Raw genomic sequence first — 13,900 nt, 5'->3', positions numbered from 1 at the left:
GCGAAACTGACGATACTGGCGGTCGCAGGCGCAAGGCGCGATTCATTCTTGGCACAGATCACGTGTACCATCATATATGTCGAGAATTGATGCCATAGACACCATAGAGTACCTACCTAGCTGCGTCTTCACAACCACTGTATCAACACCATCTCTAGCTACCCATATTTCCGTCAAAAAGGCGTCTGACTGCTTCTAGATCAAAAGTGATGTCCGTCCAAGCATGTACACGTATTTTTCATTGCTCGTCAGCAGGCTAACCAACTGGCTCAATGCTCTTCCAACTCGCAAATTGCAGGCCTAGAACAACTCATTCATTATCCTCGACAATTCAGGCTCGTTTCCAAACACATTGAACCCTTCTCCAAGGCTCATATCGCCATTTGCACCCACAAAGCTGAACACATCAGGCCCAGGTGTCGTCGCGCCATATCCACCAGCAAGTTCAAACAGACTCGACAACTCATTCGTGATCTGCAACGCATCATTAGGGCTCACTCCGAGCTCTGCGCCTTGCTGAGTCGGGTTCTGATTCCCGTAGGCGGCATACTCGACCTTATGTCCAGCCAACCCAGCCATAGCCACGGCCGCATCGGAATGAGCATCTTGCTCGGAATCATTCGCGGCACTGCCTCCTCGCGCTAGCAGGCCAATCTTATCACCCATCTCTTTTAGACCACGAATAGTCCTCCATAACCGCTTAGACACATGGGACTTGGTGCTAAAGCCCTTGACCATTTCGATCGCAGCATAGAACTCCGATCTGGTCTGTGAACAGAACACCGCGGGAGCATGTGCTACAGACAGGAAGAGCACCGCCAACGCCTGCACCAAGAAGTAATTGTACATGACTTGTTGTGTTTTGTAGATGTCTGAGATCTGGTTGACGCCGGTCAGAGTGTTGACAGTGTCTTTGGCAACGTCAACAACGTTCTGAGAGTAGTGTCTGTTCTCGATGATACTGGTTGCAGAGTGAAGAATCGGTCGGTAAATCGATATCCGTGCTTGATTCTTGCGCAGATACATCAGCAGCCGGAGTCGGCGCATACCGCGTCCAGGGATTTCGTTCTCGGCAGCGAGGTCTCGGCTGTTGAATTGCAATGAATCAGGAAGTTGCTGATACCACTGCAGGATCTGATAATCGAGAAAGCCGATCTCGTCTTTCTTGGTGTTCTGTCCGGCTTCGTATGCGAGATTGTGGTACCATACTTTAGTTGCTATCTGGTTATATTTGGTGATGTGCTTCAGATAGACATGGTTCTCGTCCTGTTACGCAACGTCAGTCAGACACCGATGAAAGCCACAGGACAGTACACACAGGTTCAGGCAAGTTGGGATCAATATCAGCATCCTGCAACGCAAATGGCATTCCAGTACCAAAGCTCCACCGTCGGTCGAGAGCATACACTGTCCAGAAAATCCGAACAGTCTGCTGGTATTCGGCTTCATTGGTGAAGGATTTGAGTAGAGAATCTTTTCGGTGCAGTCCCATTTCAATGCACATACGCGCGGCGATACCAATAAACCGCCACGCTTGTGCCTCCTCGTCTTTCTGGAAATAGAAGGTAGCCTGGAGACTGGGTCAGCGGCCGGAAGGCTATCGTTCCTGTCCATCAAGGAGATACACTTACCGTCAAGACGACCAAGACGACCGACTTCGTATCAAGCGCCGTCACCAACTTCAAATCAACCGCGGGTTTCGCCGCATCGAAGAACCTTTGCCCAAACTCACTCCGGCCATGGCCCTCAACCGTCAGTGTGATAGCAAGTATCATCTTCAACACAGTAGTCTCCTCGTCATCAATTGCATCTGCGCCAGGCAACGTCGGTTGGCCGAAACCCACTCGCAATGACGCCTGGATGAACTTGTACAGTGAATTGGCATGCTTCATGACCTTCTCAATATCCACTACGGGATACACAATCCCGATCTCCTCCTCATACACTCTCAACAGGCGAATGACCTCTGAATGTTCGATCAACCACAAGGGGTCCTTACTAGGGTGCGGTGTGGGCGCCATGGCGACTGGTGACGCGGCACGGCTGCGTTCGCGCGATACCAACCCATCGTCGGGCGCATTTTGTGTTATACCCATCGTTTGCAGCGAGGACCGTGCAACGTCCAAGCCATACAGCGTACTCGTGGGCCCGTGAAACTGAGGCAGAGGCTTTGAGGGCTGTCTCTTCGGCGAGATGAGTGGAGGGAGGGTGCGCGACATGGACATCGACAGCGAACGGTTTGAGGCATCTTGTGTAAATTGAGGGTCGATGGGAGCAGAGTAGATGGCGTCAGGTCTGTTTCGGAGTTCATCCAGACTGGTGTAGAGATCGTTGACTTGTTCTTGGAGCACAGTGATGTGGTCCTGCATCTGCTTGAATTCCCTGGTTCTGTCAGTAAAGGACTATGCGGACTATGGAGCACGTACGCCGAGTCCTTGAGAGAATTGGTGCAGCAGTTAGGCGCATAAACGCAGTCGAGCGAGAGGTTGCCGCATCGCTGACACGGCGTCTGGCCATTGCATTTGATCTTCCGCCGTTTGCATTCATTGCTACACCAGGAGCTGCGCGTCAGCAAATAGGGTAGTCGAGCGCAGCAGTCAATGTAAAGAAGTGAGGATTTACCAAGCGATTGAGATATATCTATTCCTCTTTGATCGAGTATGGGTTTGCCTGTCGCTGCCCAGATCACCATCGACCTTGCGCTTCTCCCCATGGGCACTGCCATTGAGCTGAGGCGAGCCATCGGAGCCAGTCACGCTGGAGACCATATTGTGAGAATCCTGAATTAGGCAGTCTGGAGTAGGCCGTGGCAGACGTGGAGTGATTTTGCGGAGGGAATGGAATATTTCCGCAAGACGAGCGATAGAAGAGAGAGCGTGGGCAGCGGAACTGGAGGAGGAGGGGAAGTCACTACTAGTAATTGGTGCGAACTACCTAACTACGAGTAGGCTGATGACCGGAACCCAGACATGGGGATTGGTCACACCCCAGGCGAGCCAGGCTATGAGTACGGGGTACTTGGTGCACCATCCAGGCATCGCCGAGGAACATACCTGCTACTATCGTTACGCAGGTCCAGGTACCTCAGGTAAGACAGTCAATACCTCTTCCGCGATTTTCCGTCCCGAGGACTACCATCTCGGGAACTTGTGGGCCACCGTACAACATACACAGTCCTTGTGCATTTGTACCTAGGTAAGGAAGCAGTACAAGACATATCCACGAAATACTATCCTTTACGTCCAGCCACACTTTCGAGAAGGATTGTTGCACCTGAAGACAGATACGGGCATAAAGTACAAACCTTGGCTCAAACAGGAGAGACTCGGATAGTGAAAGAACCTTGGTATCCTACTCGTCTTACAGCGACCCTGTCTGTCTCAGAAGAAGTTGTCTCCAATCCTTCTTGCAATGCCGTAGTGGCAATGCGGCGCTCGTCTACCGCTCCGAAACAAGGAGGTATCTGGGTGATTTTGTTTCCGCTCCCAAGGAGTACATTGACTTAAAATATGGCCAACGAATACCCCAGTAGCGAGGGCATTAGCGAGGACATTGCCGCTGCAGTGATTAGGAGATTGTGTGAACATCAACCTCTTTTGTGTTGGCAGATTTCCAAGATCCTGAAGGACCTAGGAGTTGTTCCGGAGAGTCTGGACCATGACAACCAGGGTCGGGCATCCAGGCCAAGCTGCAAGGAAGTCTCGTCGAGTGTCGAGCCGTGAAGCCACCCGTGTAGATCATGGAAAACACACGTGTCCACGCGGCTAGTCGACGTGACTTCTTGCATTGACGAGAATGCAGGATCCATCCCAACGCTGGCTGCAGAATGGATGTGGATCGTCAGACACCTTCGCAGTCCAGAGGTCACATCATTTCACAGACACATTGGCAGATTGAAATTCTAGGGCCACCAGCGTGAAGACCTTCAGAAGATCTTCAGCCTGAGTTTCCAACCTCCTTCCAAGTCCGGGCAATGCGTTTCTCCGTCTCGAGTTCGTATTTGCGGACCTCAGTGCTCATCTCCTTCGACTGTTGCGTCCAAATGACGGATAAGGGCATTCATGATCGGAGTGTGTGCGTGTTCGCTTCGTGTTCCCACCCTGTCCAAGGGACGCGGGTCCGCTCTGTTGAGTCTCGAACAGAGAGGAGTATGGACTGTGCTGATCCCTTCAGGCTCCGTACGGCCGGGTCAAGTCAACCTCGCTATTGCTTGTCGAAGGATCATTTCACATATGACAGGGCAGTTGTGGATGCACCTCCCTGCCTTTGCAGCAGCCCTAGCCTTACCAGCAGGTGCAGGGGCCAAGATCCAGGCTTCTACATCTGTGTCAAGTCAGCAGTCGGCCATAGGTTCCTAATGGTGGTGGTGGGAGCCCGCCGGAGGTTGTAGGCAATAGCCATCCAGATTCGATGCCGTGCTCTCGAGCTGATTATTATGTCAGACAGAGACAAGCATTATCTCGCTCAAAGGGTCAGCCCCCGGTATATTGGAGCCCCGAAGTAATCCAAGGTACTGTGTGCGGTGGTTGCAATTCGTTGATCAGGCTACTGTGACCACCCATCCCTGGCAATAGTAGACCCAGAATCCTTCAAAGCATAGATACAAGCTCCCCAGAACCCGAAACAGGCAGTGGGTGCAATAAATCTTCCGGACACGAGGTGAGATGCCTTCGCAAAGATATCCATGCTGATACGAGGGTGCAAAGCAGCAAGAAGAACCTCGTATCGAAGTCCTACTCACCGACATCATCACGATGGGGTCTCATTGCGAGTATGAACTTCCCTTGATGTTGACCGTCGTAATAGCCGCCCCAACCCGAATGTGAAGCCCATACAATCTCGTGTCGTCCCCACTGGTGATAATGAGTCGTGATGCTTGTAGCTGGCAGTCCAAGCCAGCTGGACCAGTGGTCTTCGGTGGTTTTGCGGTGTGGTTTCGATGCGAACTGGCCTGACAGTTCACACGGGCCGGTATCGACCCAATGCTAGCATTCCCAGACCCATGATGCTGTGGAATCAGCTCCAGACGCGAAACACGATTTCCATAGTGTCGTACGCCAGTGTCACTGCTCCGGGCACGTCGCCGAAGCAGACTCAACTTCGTCGAGGTTAGAAATTGCCAAATTAGTTATGTCAGCTAGCAGGCATCTGGCGTTTGCGATGTCGATGCCATAATAAATCGGGAATGATCTTAGGCACATAATACTAGGGGCTGAGCCACGTCGGAACACAAGAAGCTCGGGCGCAAGATGACGGGAAAGAGCAGGGCTGACTGGAGGACACCATATCACTGTAGTGATTAGGAAGCCATGCTGGCCCTTGCTGGAAATCAGTGCACAATTCCGAGTATACATCATGTCTGTCTGCCCAATTAGAGTTGAAGTTGTTTTGCAAAAGTCGTTACGCACAGTTTCTGGTGGTGAAAATGGTCACGACCAGGGTCCAGGGTATTAGAAATTCGGCCCTTGTGCCGGAGATCTTCTTAATGGAGCCTTGACCAGGGGCGCAAGGCACAGTTCTTGCTGTGTGGGCTACGCTAAAGAACGAACAAATTAGGAGCTTGCAGCCTGCTGCCCAAAAGGAGATAGACTGTGCTTGACGATAATGGGAAGGTGGTGCGTGGGTGTTTGTGTATGGCGTAGCTGGCAAGCTGGGAACCGACAGAAGGACCGACATTCAGTAGCGACGTAACAGGGGGCCTTAATCAAAGTGGAAATAGCTACTGTATTCGAAACGAGTGACTGAGGCTTCCAAATTCCGGAGTCATCAAGCAGTGCCCGTCAAGTATTCCACGGCCATGAAAGTTGCTCTATATGCAGAGCTATTGAGAGAGATGTACTATGACAGAAACCTTTATTGTTTGGAATCCAGACACAGTACTGCTGCGTGTGCTGCCCAATTGATTGCATCTGTACAGGGAAATAACGGTTCGGTTGACTGATAGATCGAGCATGGGTCAAGAAGGGAGCGGAAATGGTGATATTTTTGGCGAAAGTTCTTTGTAAGCTGTGTGGAAACGGCGCTGCAGGGCTGGGCAATCTTGGCCACTGGCTACCAACGGTAGGACGAACCTCTCCATAGCTGGTCCTCCGCTGAGTGGCCGATATTAGCCTAGTGGGCTCGCTGGCAAAATGCCATAAACATGCTGGTGCATTTCTAGTGCGACAACTCCCATCTGCGCTTATTGATCCTACCGTCCTTTTGTGCGCTGGCTTGCTCTTAGGGCTGAACGGGATACTGGCGTCACAATTGGCGGAAAAGGCCCTGGCGCGGTGGCACCAGGATGGTGCCGCTTTCCCAGAATTGGAAAATGGGAATGCAGAAGCGAGATCGGGGCCAGGATCCAAGGGTATGTTTTTTCTGGCCTCGTTCGATGATCCATCATGCGTTATTAGCATTGATAGCCAATGACAATTCCCAGGGGCCCAGGTCGGGGACCTTTGGTACGTCGTAGTATGTACTATGGTACTTGTATAAGCCACACCTGTCACCGGAACATTAGCTGCGGCTGGGGCGTATGCACAGAACGAGCACGACCTTCTTTTCGAGTCTCTCTTGGCTTCACCTGACGACATCCTGGCCAAAGCCAATAGTAGTAATGCAGCATAGGCGCTGGTGGCCTACGGCCGAATTCTGTGTCCTGTTGTGATTCTCGTGTTGATGTTCCCGGATTATTTGAGAGCTACCACAAGGTGACACATCTCGCCAGCGCAGCTTGTCCGGAGACCATTACCGAAAACTGTACCTAGCACAGGAGGTGGGATGAGTGAGAAAGCAACTGAAAGATTGAAACTCCACAGGTTCTGACCACCTCGACTATCACCATATGACAGGTCGACTCTCTGAAGCTGTCGACAACTCTTCAAAGCCTGACTACTATCGTCTCAGATGTTGTCCTTTTGGTGAGGGTGCATACAGCGGGCCCACACTAACTTACCTACAATATGGTCCCCAGCTTATGGGAAACTAGTCAGTCGGTGGCCAAGATGCTCGTGTTCTTGATGGGTGGTTCCATCTCTAGAATGGGAAGCCTGGTTCTGGGCACCGCAACAGCGTGACCTGCCTACCGCCGGAGGCGGTTGTGAAATGTGTTGGCGCTTTCCTTGCCAGCAAATTTTAGCCAGTGAAGCGTGGCTCAGGGGCAGGAGGAATGTCTTGGAACCTCGAATTTGAAATCGCGGCTCTGGGCAAAACATTCTGGAATATAGCTGCATTGCAGCCCTACGGGCGCAGCCACAAGTCTTCCAAACATGGCACGGAAGGATGCCGTAGACCAACTAGAGTGGCTGGCCTATTAGTGCGGATCCTTGCCTAGATTCTGGGTTTCCGCTTCTCGAAGGGGATGAGAACAGCCATGACACGAGTGCCAGGGATCCAATGTTCACCGAAACAACCGCCCAAGATGTGACCTGATTATGCAATGCAATACTACCAGACATCAGATTCCAGATCGTGGGTGGCCGGAGAAAGTTGAAACTGCATAAAGATGATAAAAGATGAGGTAGACTAGTTTGGGAGAATTTTTGCGAGCGACCCGAATTGGGATATTCACAGTGCACAGCCGCAGCGAAACTCTACACAGTTAGTATAGCTGTATCCATAAAGTGAGGGGGGGAGATCATGAGTATCATGGGTACCTCTGGGGGCCGAAATAGAACCCGTAGCGGTGGTATGGCGTGCTGACATAAGTTTGACAGATGGCGTAGTGCAATGATCTCCATTGTCTCCATCCCAAGCTTCCAAGGGCTTGATCCCGAGGAAGTGGAGGAGTCCATTACTCATGCTTGGGTTCAGGCATACCATCAAGACATGCAGAATCGTCGTCATGGCAGGACTTTACATCGGCGCAGACCACCTAGGTACCAGTGGTGCTCAAGGTTTCTAAGCACCGAGCATGACCAAGACGGCGATCTTAAATCAGAAATTGTAATCGCCGGTAGAGGCACATCAAGGCATCCAGAACGGCGGCCATAAGGTTCTGCCGAGGCTGCGGACTTTGCCGGATATGGTGCTCAACTGGGTTGCTAGACAGATCATGAGGCATATTGGCAATTGGCGGAGACAGAATCTCGTTCCTTTGCAGCCTGTACACCCTGTATTGGTTCCGATGGAGATACGCACGAAACACTTTCGAGCTTATCGTCCTCGCTTGGGGGAGAGGTCATCACCTTGGGACTACCTTCTCACAAGCACATTCATGTCCTTTTGCCGAGTAGCCATTTTGTCCCCGATATGTCATCAAGGGGGCCGGACATGAACGATGGAGGAACCGTAGGCTTTGATGTATGGAGTACCACAAAATGATATCCATGATTACGGAATACCCGCGTGGTAGGATGGGTGACCTGAAGAGGGTCTGCTGGGCGAGCTGGGTGGCTTCTGCTTAGGGCTGTGGATGCCAAGCTCGTTCTCTAGCGCCTCGTTGGCGTTTCAAATCATACCAAACAAGCAAGAGGTGGACGAGGGAAAGACGTAGAGGCTGGCAGTGAGGACGAATCGAGGAACGTTATCGAGAGATTGGGCTAGGAAGGGCGGGAACTGAGCGAGTTGAATGAATCCGTGGCCGAGTCAGGACGAGTTGATGCGATGGGGTGGATAGATGACAATGACGATGATGGATAGCAGAAGAGCACGGAGTAAATGGTAATGTCTAATGTCTAATGTCGGTTATGCAAGACGACAAAGTGATGGTACTACTGTACACAGTATGGAGTGGGAGCAACAGAGAGGCGGACGGACACTTGCGGGATGAGTCGAGTCGCTGCTTGATGCAGCGATCAGACCGCCCTTCGGTTCAGGGCAGCAAGCCACTAAATTGTATGGGGTTAGGCAGTTGGCAGGGGCGCAGCGCCTTACGACGTTACAGTGCCCTCTGGGTGCCTCTGTTGTTCGTGATTTCACGCCCAAAATGCATCCTCCCACCACTATTTCCGTCCTTACCCGGCTCCTCGTTCGCAGGCCCCCTGTTCATCCTTCGACCTGGACCCGCTGTTACCGTCTGCCAGGGCCGCCGTCTCTGTCCCTTGTCCGCTGCTGGGGCGGTCAACAACGTTCCCTGCCTCTGCTCGAATCCACTTCGTATTCCCCTTGTGCTTCCCCCGCCGGCCGCGTCGCAGGGCGATGATGGAGGGTCTGAGTTTGGACATGTGGTCCAACGCTCGTGGTTACCACCCCGGTTGGCCTTTTGCATTCGGGTTCCTTCATGCCTCCGAGCCCACGGCTGTTTCTGCCTATCACTCATTGGGACAAGCGGTATTCGTCTTTCCAGGCAGTTACCTGACTTATATATCTAGGCACTTCACGTTCGGCCTCCCGTTGACCTGTTCCTCTGTGATTCGACTACAATTTTCTTGGACCAAGGAATCCTCTTAAGGCCCTGAACCACCCTCGTCTGCCCTTCGTCTGGAACATCCTTCTGTTCTCCTCAACATCCATCGCCCTGACCACCCCATTATATCACCAGCGCCTTTAGTAAATCTTGATATCCCTCTCGCCGTCGCCATGCAAAGGAGTCAGAGTTACTCCTATCCTCAGACCATGGTTGGACATTCTAGATATGCTTCTACGCATGCCACCAGCTCTGCCTTCAGCGCATCTGCCAACCCCAATGAAGACTGGACCAAAATCTCCGATCTAGCAGAGAGAAGACGGATCCAGAACCGGATCGCTCAGGTATGTACTGTGGGACCTTTCAGCATTCGAGTTCTGACGGGTGCTACAGCGAAACTACCGCAAGAAGCTCAAGAGGAGACTTGAAGACCTGGAGCGTCGTGCGGGCTCTTCCTCGGCTTCTCCTGAGCAATCCCATGCAGAGCTGGCGACGACCGCTCCCGCCAAAGAGTCCAAGCAGTCTCCAAGTATGGCACGTCAGGCATCGCGCTCTAGTACTTCGCACGAGACACAGCGAGCATCGCCGGACATTCTACCTTTAGACGACCCTTCTTCATTATTTGACACCCCTGCCGCTCGACATCTCTCGGTCAACTCGGCCTCAGCGTTTACATTCTCCAGCTACCCTCCTACGACGGCATATCTGCAGTACGAACAGCAGCAGCAATCCCTCTACGACGGCACGCCCAGCTACTACTCCACCTATCAATACCCTGTCGATGTCACGGCTTCCAGCTTGCCTCCGACGCTTCCAGCGATGCTGCCTTCCTCCTACGGAAAGCAAGACCACATTTTCGGAGACGACGACCTCCTGAGTCCATTCAGCATGAACTATGCCTCTCTAGCGGGTCTAGAGATGCCCTCTCATCAGGCATATACGGGGGCCAATTCTCATGTAAATCCCACCGCTTTCTTCTCCCGTTCATATTCCAGCCCGCACTTTTGAGCAACAGCAAGAAAGAGCGCCCGGAATCCTCCCCAACCTCGACTTTCACTTCGCAGCTCAAATGCTGACCTCTTCTGGCCAGACTCCGCCGCTCACAGATCCATACTCTATCGACTCGGCACATAATTCGCCCAACTACTTTGATGTGCCGCTTACTCCGATATCAAGGACGGCAAGCCCAAACTTTCAGTTGTTCGACATCAGCTGCTTATGATACTTCGACATCGCGGCCGTTGGCCCAGTTTTCTCATGTATCACCGACGTCTTCAGAGCAGCTACTAGTAGGCAGCGTGTACAGCCGGCACCTCCTAGGAAGTTGACGAGACTGTCTCGAAGCATGCGTGTCGGACCAAGCAAAAAGTTGCATTCTTACGATTTGTTATGACTGGAAAGGCTGGACGTTGGGAAGGGATCCCTTAGACTGGCAAGCGAGCTCTTCATTGAGCAATGAGATGTATTTTCCAAGGCCCACGAAGTGCCTGCTATCTGATGCATTGGGACCATACCGATTTAGCGATGGACACGGGAGGACAAGCGTTGCTGATTTCATTTATTGGCTTGCAAAGGGAGTCGCTTCTGGACTCAGTTCGCTGGGAGGGATTGATGGGATTCGTTAGAAGTCCAGTTCCAATCAAACAATGAAATGCGTATTTGCAGCAGTCAAAAGAATCTTGCCCCTGTCCTTGAATGTAACTCTGATAGATGGCTCGAAGTCCGTTGCATCTCACGCCGCCACCTGTAGCAGCCTGCATTTCAGCTGGTAGGGCTGAAGAACGGGTGTGAACGAGGCGGCTTTCAGAGTTGCAGCAGCCACCCGTCAACTTGGCTGCTTGAGGATTAGCTTATACCGTGCGTAGAAAGAGCTGTCACCAGTGGCAGTGGCAGTGGCTCCTCAACATCGCGAATCGTCATCACTCTACCGTCTACCGCAAGGTAACTACTGGTTAGCCTCTATCGATAATTCCAATTTGATTACTCCGTAAGAAGCCTGCCAGGTATGCATTTGGACTTCCATCTGGAGTCCGTTGCGCGCTTCTCACAAACGTCTGGTGCGACAGGGAGGAAGAGAAGGAGTGTCTAGAATCAAGGGCTATTCCAGGGACTGCAGGTGGACCAGCAGTAAGATCAAATCGAATTCCCAATTCCCTAATTGCGGCTACTAGGCTATGGACTACATGGCTCAGCGTCAAGTGCTTTTTGGCTTGGATATGTAAGCTGTTGTTATTTTCGATCCTGGGCCAGCCACTGCCAGCCTCGGCCTTGGTAATACTGGATTCACTGGATTGACTGGACTATCCCGTGGCGCAATCTCCCCCATTAGCAACACTCGTCCACACCCTGACTGACGGCGTTAGGGGCTGGGACGTCGACCGATGGACTTCGAGTGATGATAGAGTGAGAGGTGGGAAATCACAGGTACCTACAGACATCTTTCCTGGTTCTCACAGCTGATGGAGAGTCCCCGGCCTCTCAGAGCTGCACGACCACTTGTTCTGTGGCTAATCTGATTGACTTTGTCTCACAGTCCTATCTTCAATCGAGCGGTTCCGGCATATCTTTCCATGGTCATCTCGACATCGACACTCTGGGCGGGGCTGGCTTTGCCTCCCAACGAACTGCTGGTGATGATCGACGCTGGGACCTTTCCTCTTTTGCAGGCATTGAGCTCTCGATCGACCCCTTGCAGTCCGACAACAACCTCTACACTTTGATCTTCAAAGATCACACTTTGCCTCCCAATCCAGAAAACGGTCGTGAACAGTCTACTGTCTCATGGGAGTACGACTTCTCCAAGTCAAATTGCCATGTCCAGCCAGGTGCCGGTTCCTCCTCTGCCTCCGTCTTCATACCTTGGGACCACTTCAGGCCCACCTACCGTGGCAATCCGTGCAGCGATACGAGGTATTTGAACTTGAGCGGCATCAAGAGAATCAGCATCATGATCCGAAGGTGCGCTGGTTGGGCCGGTTGAAATTATTGGCAAGAGCTGACAGAACACGGTAGTTTCTTCGGCTCCCAACAAGGGGATTTCGACCTGCACATCAACTCCCTCGCTGCCTGCTCCCTGCCGGACACCACGGAGTTGTCCACACAGTCACCTACCACAAAGTCTGAACTCCATCGTGACGCCACACACGACGAAAGAGCAGGAAGCGAACAAGGAGAGCTACGGGAAACTGGGCTGACAGCAATATGGAAATGGCTCTGCGGCAAGCTGTGACTCGAGCGGTGGATCGTACCTCCACTATCACGCCCTCGAATTCCTTCCCCAGCAGAACATGCGGCGAGCACGTTTGCCTCCTCCTTCGGAGTTCCCCATCGAGTCGCCCACTTGGACTACGAGCAACGGTGACGCCAGTCAACCAGCGAGACCTCTCAGGCACCCAGTTCCACGGTGGCGAAGCGACTCTGTCAATCAGAATCGTGGAAGAACAAGCGAACACACCACAACCGCTTCTTACCCAATGGGACTGGCGGTCAAGGCAGTCTTGAACATCGAATACGACGTGGCTGAGTAAGGTCATCATCCTCCGTTTGCGAAGATATGGCAGCAAAAGGACATACCAGTCTCAACACCGTTCGAAATGTGGCATGAGAACATGGAAGTCGATTCGGTGAACCATGATATGAAGTTAACTAAGGTTTTTCCAGAGTTGCATGCGATATTCAGCCTTCCACGGGTGTCACAGGGGCTTCGTTCCACGATACCGAGAAGGGAATTTAGCAGCGAACACTCATAGGCTGGGCATATCAGGTTACACATGCAGGACATACGCTTGTGGCTTTGCGACCGTGCTTATTTGAAAAGCACAATCCTTTGGAGTGGCTGTGATCTTGTCAAGAAGTGACATTAGTAATAGCTCCCAAATAAGCGGTTCGCTAGCGAGCCACTGTCTTGAAGTCCTCGACCTCGAAGGTATTATCACACTTATGTCCGCCGCTGCGGAGGAACCTGGAGATAGGCCACTATGATACAAGAAAGGGGCACCATGCAGATGCATATAAATGCCTCAAGGCTCTCGGCTGAGAGATATGATGACAAACGTGGACACCAATGCGCAGGCAACACAGGAAGCTGCGTGCATAACGTCGCAATCTTCCATCACTGCGGACCAGAGTCGACAATGTCGAGTCATGGCCGATCTAGGGCCTAAGGACGCTCGCATTCTGAATTCCCTTCTTCGGAAGTCGACGGCAGGCTGCGTATATCAGGAAGGTGAAGTGACTTCAAGATCCGATGCATAACTCATAAGGCCAACCTTCTGCCTCGGTCTAGACATGATTCGCTCAGCAACTCATGTAATCACACGGTGCGACCGACCTAGTATCATTACAGTACGAAACACATACGACACCACGAGAAACGACAGGGATCATCGGCCACACAAACCCGGTGCTTGGAAATGCCAATGCTCGCCTTTGATCAAGGGCTTTCCATTTATTGTGTGCACTCTTCGGCGCAAGGGACACGCGAGACCTGGAAGGCTATATCGGCATCGACGTCACACCTAAATCCGCAGCACAAGGCCGATTGCTCGATGACTACCAGGTATGCAGTATCTC

At 52.1% G+C, this 13,900-nt stretch overlaps 2 protein-coding genes across 3 annotated transcripts; one reads left to right on the top strand and one right to left on the bottom strand.

Annotated features, from left to right (window-relative positions):
* Positions 1–78: 78 nt before the first annotated feature.
* On the bottom strand, positions 79–2,879 carry PV05_09062. Of its 2 annotated transcripts, XM_013458622.1 has the most exons (5): positions 2,623–2,879; positions 2,427–2,549; positions 1,632–2,382; positions 1,319–1,570; positions 79–1,266 (listed from the first exon to the last, which is right to left on the bottom strand). In XM_013458622.1, the coding sequence occupies exons 1-5, from the start codon at positions 2,766–2,768 to the stop codon at positions 301–303; spliced, it is 2,238 nt and encodes a 745-aa protein (XP_013314076.1). In that variant the 5' UTR covers positions 2,769–2,879; the 3' UTR covers positions 79–300. The 2 variants fall into 2 exon arrangements, with proteins under 2 accessions (XP_013314076.1, XP_013314077.1); XM_013458623.1 differs by having other exon boundaries at positions 2,427–2,879.
* A 6,622-nt stretch (positions 2,880–9,501) lies between these two features.
* PV05_09061 (uncharacterized protein) lies at positions 9,502–12,557 on the top strand (the record flags this gene model as incomplete). Its single annotated transcript, XM_013458621.1, has 6 exons — positions 9,502–9,672; positions 9,722–10,285; positions 11,500–11,546; positions 11,692–11,752; positions 11,862–12,286; positions 12,341–12,557. The coding sequence occupies 6 exons, from the start codon at positions 9,502–9,504 to the stop codon at positions 12,555–12,557; spliced, it is 1,485 nt and encodes a 494-aa protein (XP_013314075.1).
* Positions 12,558–13,900: the final 1,343 nt, after the last annotated feature.

Source organism: Exophiala xenobiotica, assembly GCF_000835505.1.
Source record: "Exophiala xenobiotica strain CBS 118157 unplaced genomic scaffold supercont1.5, whole genome shotgun sequence".
NCBI classification, from domain to species: Eukaryota; Fungi; Ascomycota; class Eurotiomycetes; order Chaetothyriales; family Herpotrichiellaceae; genus Exophiala; species Exophiala xenobiotica.
Note: the sequence above shows the minus strand (reverse complement) of the source record. Positions and strands in the feature narration are given on the sequence as shown.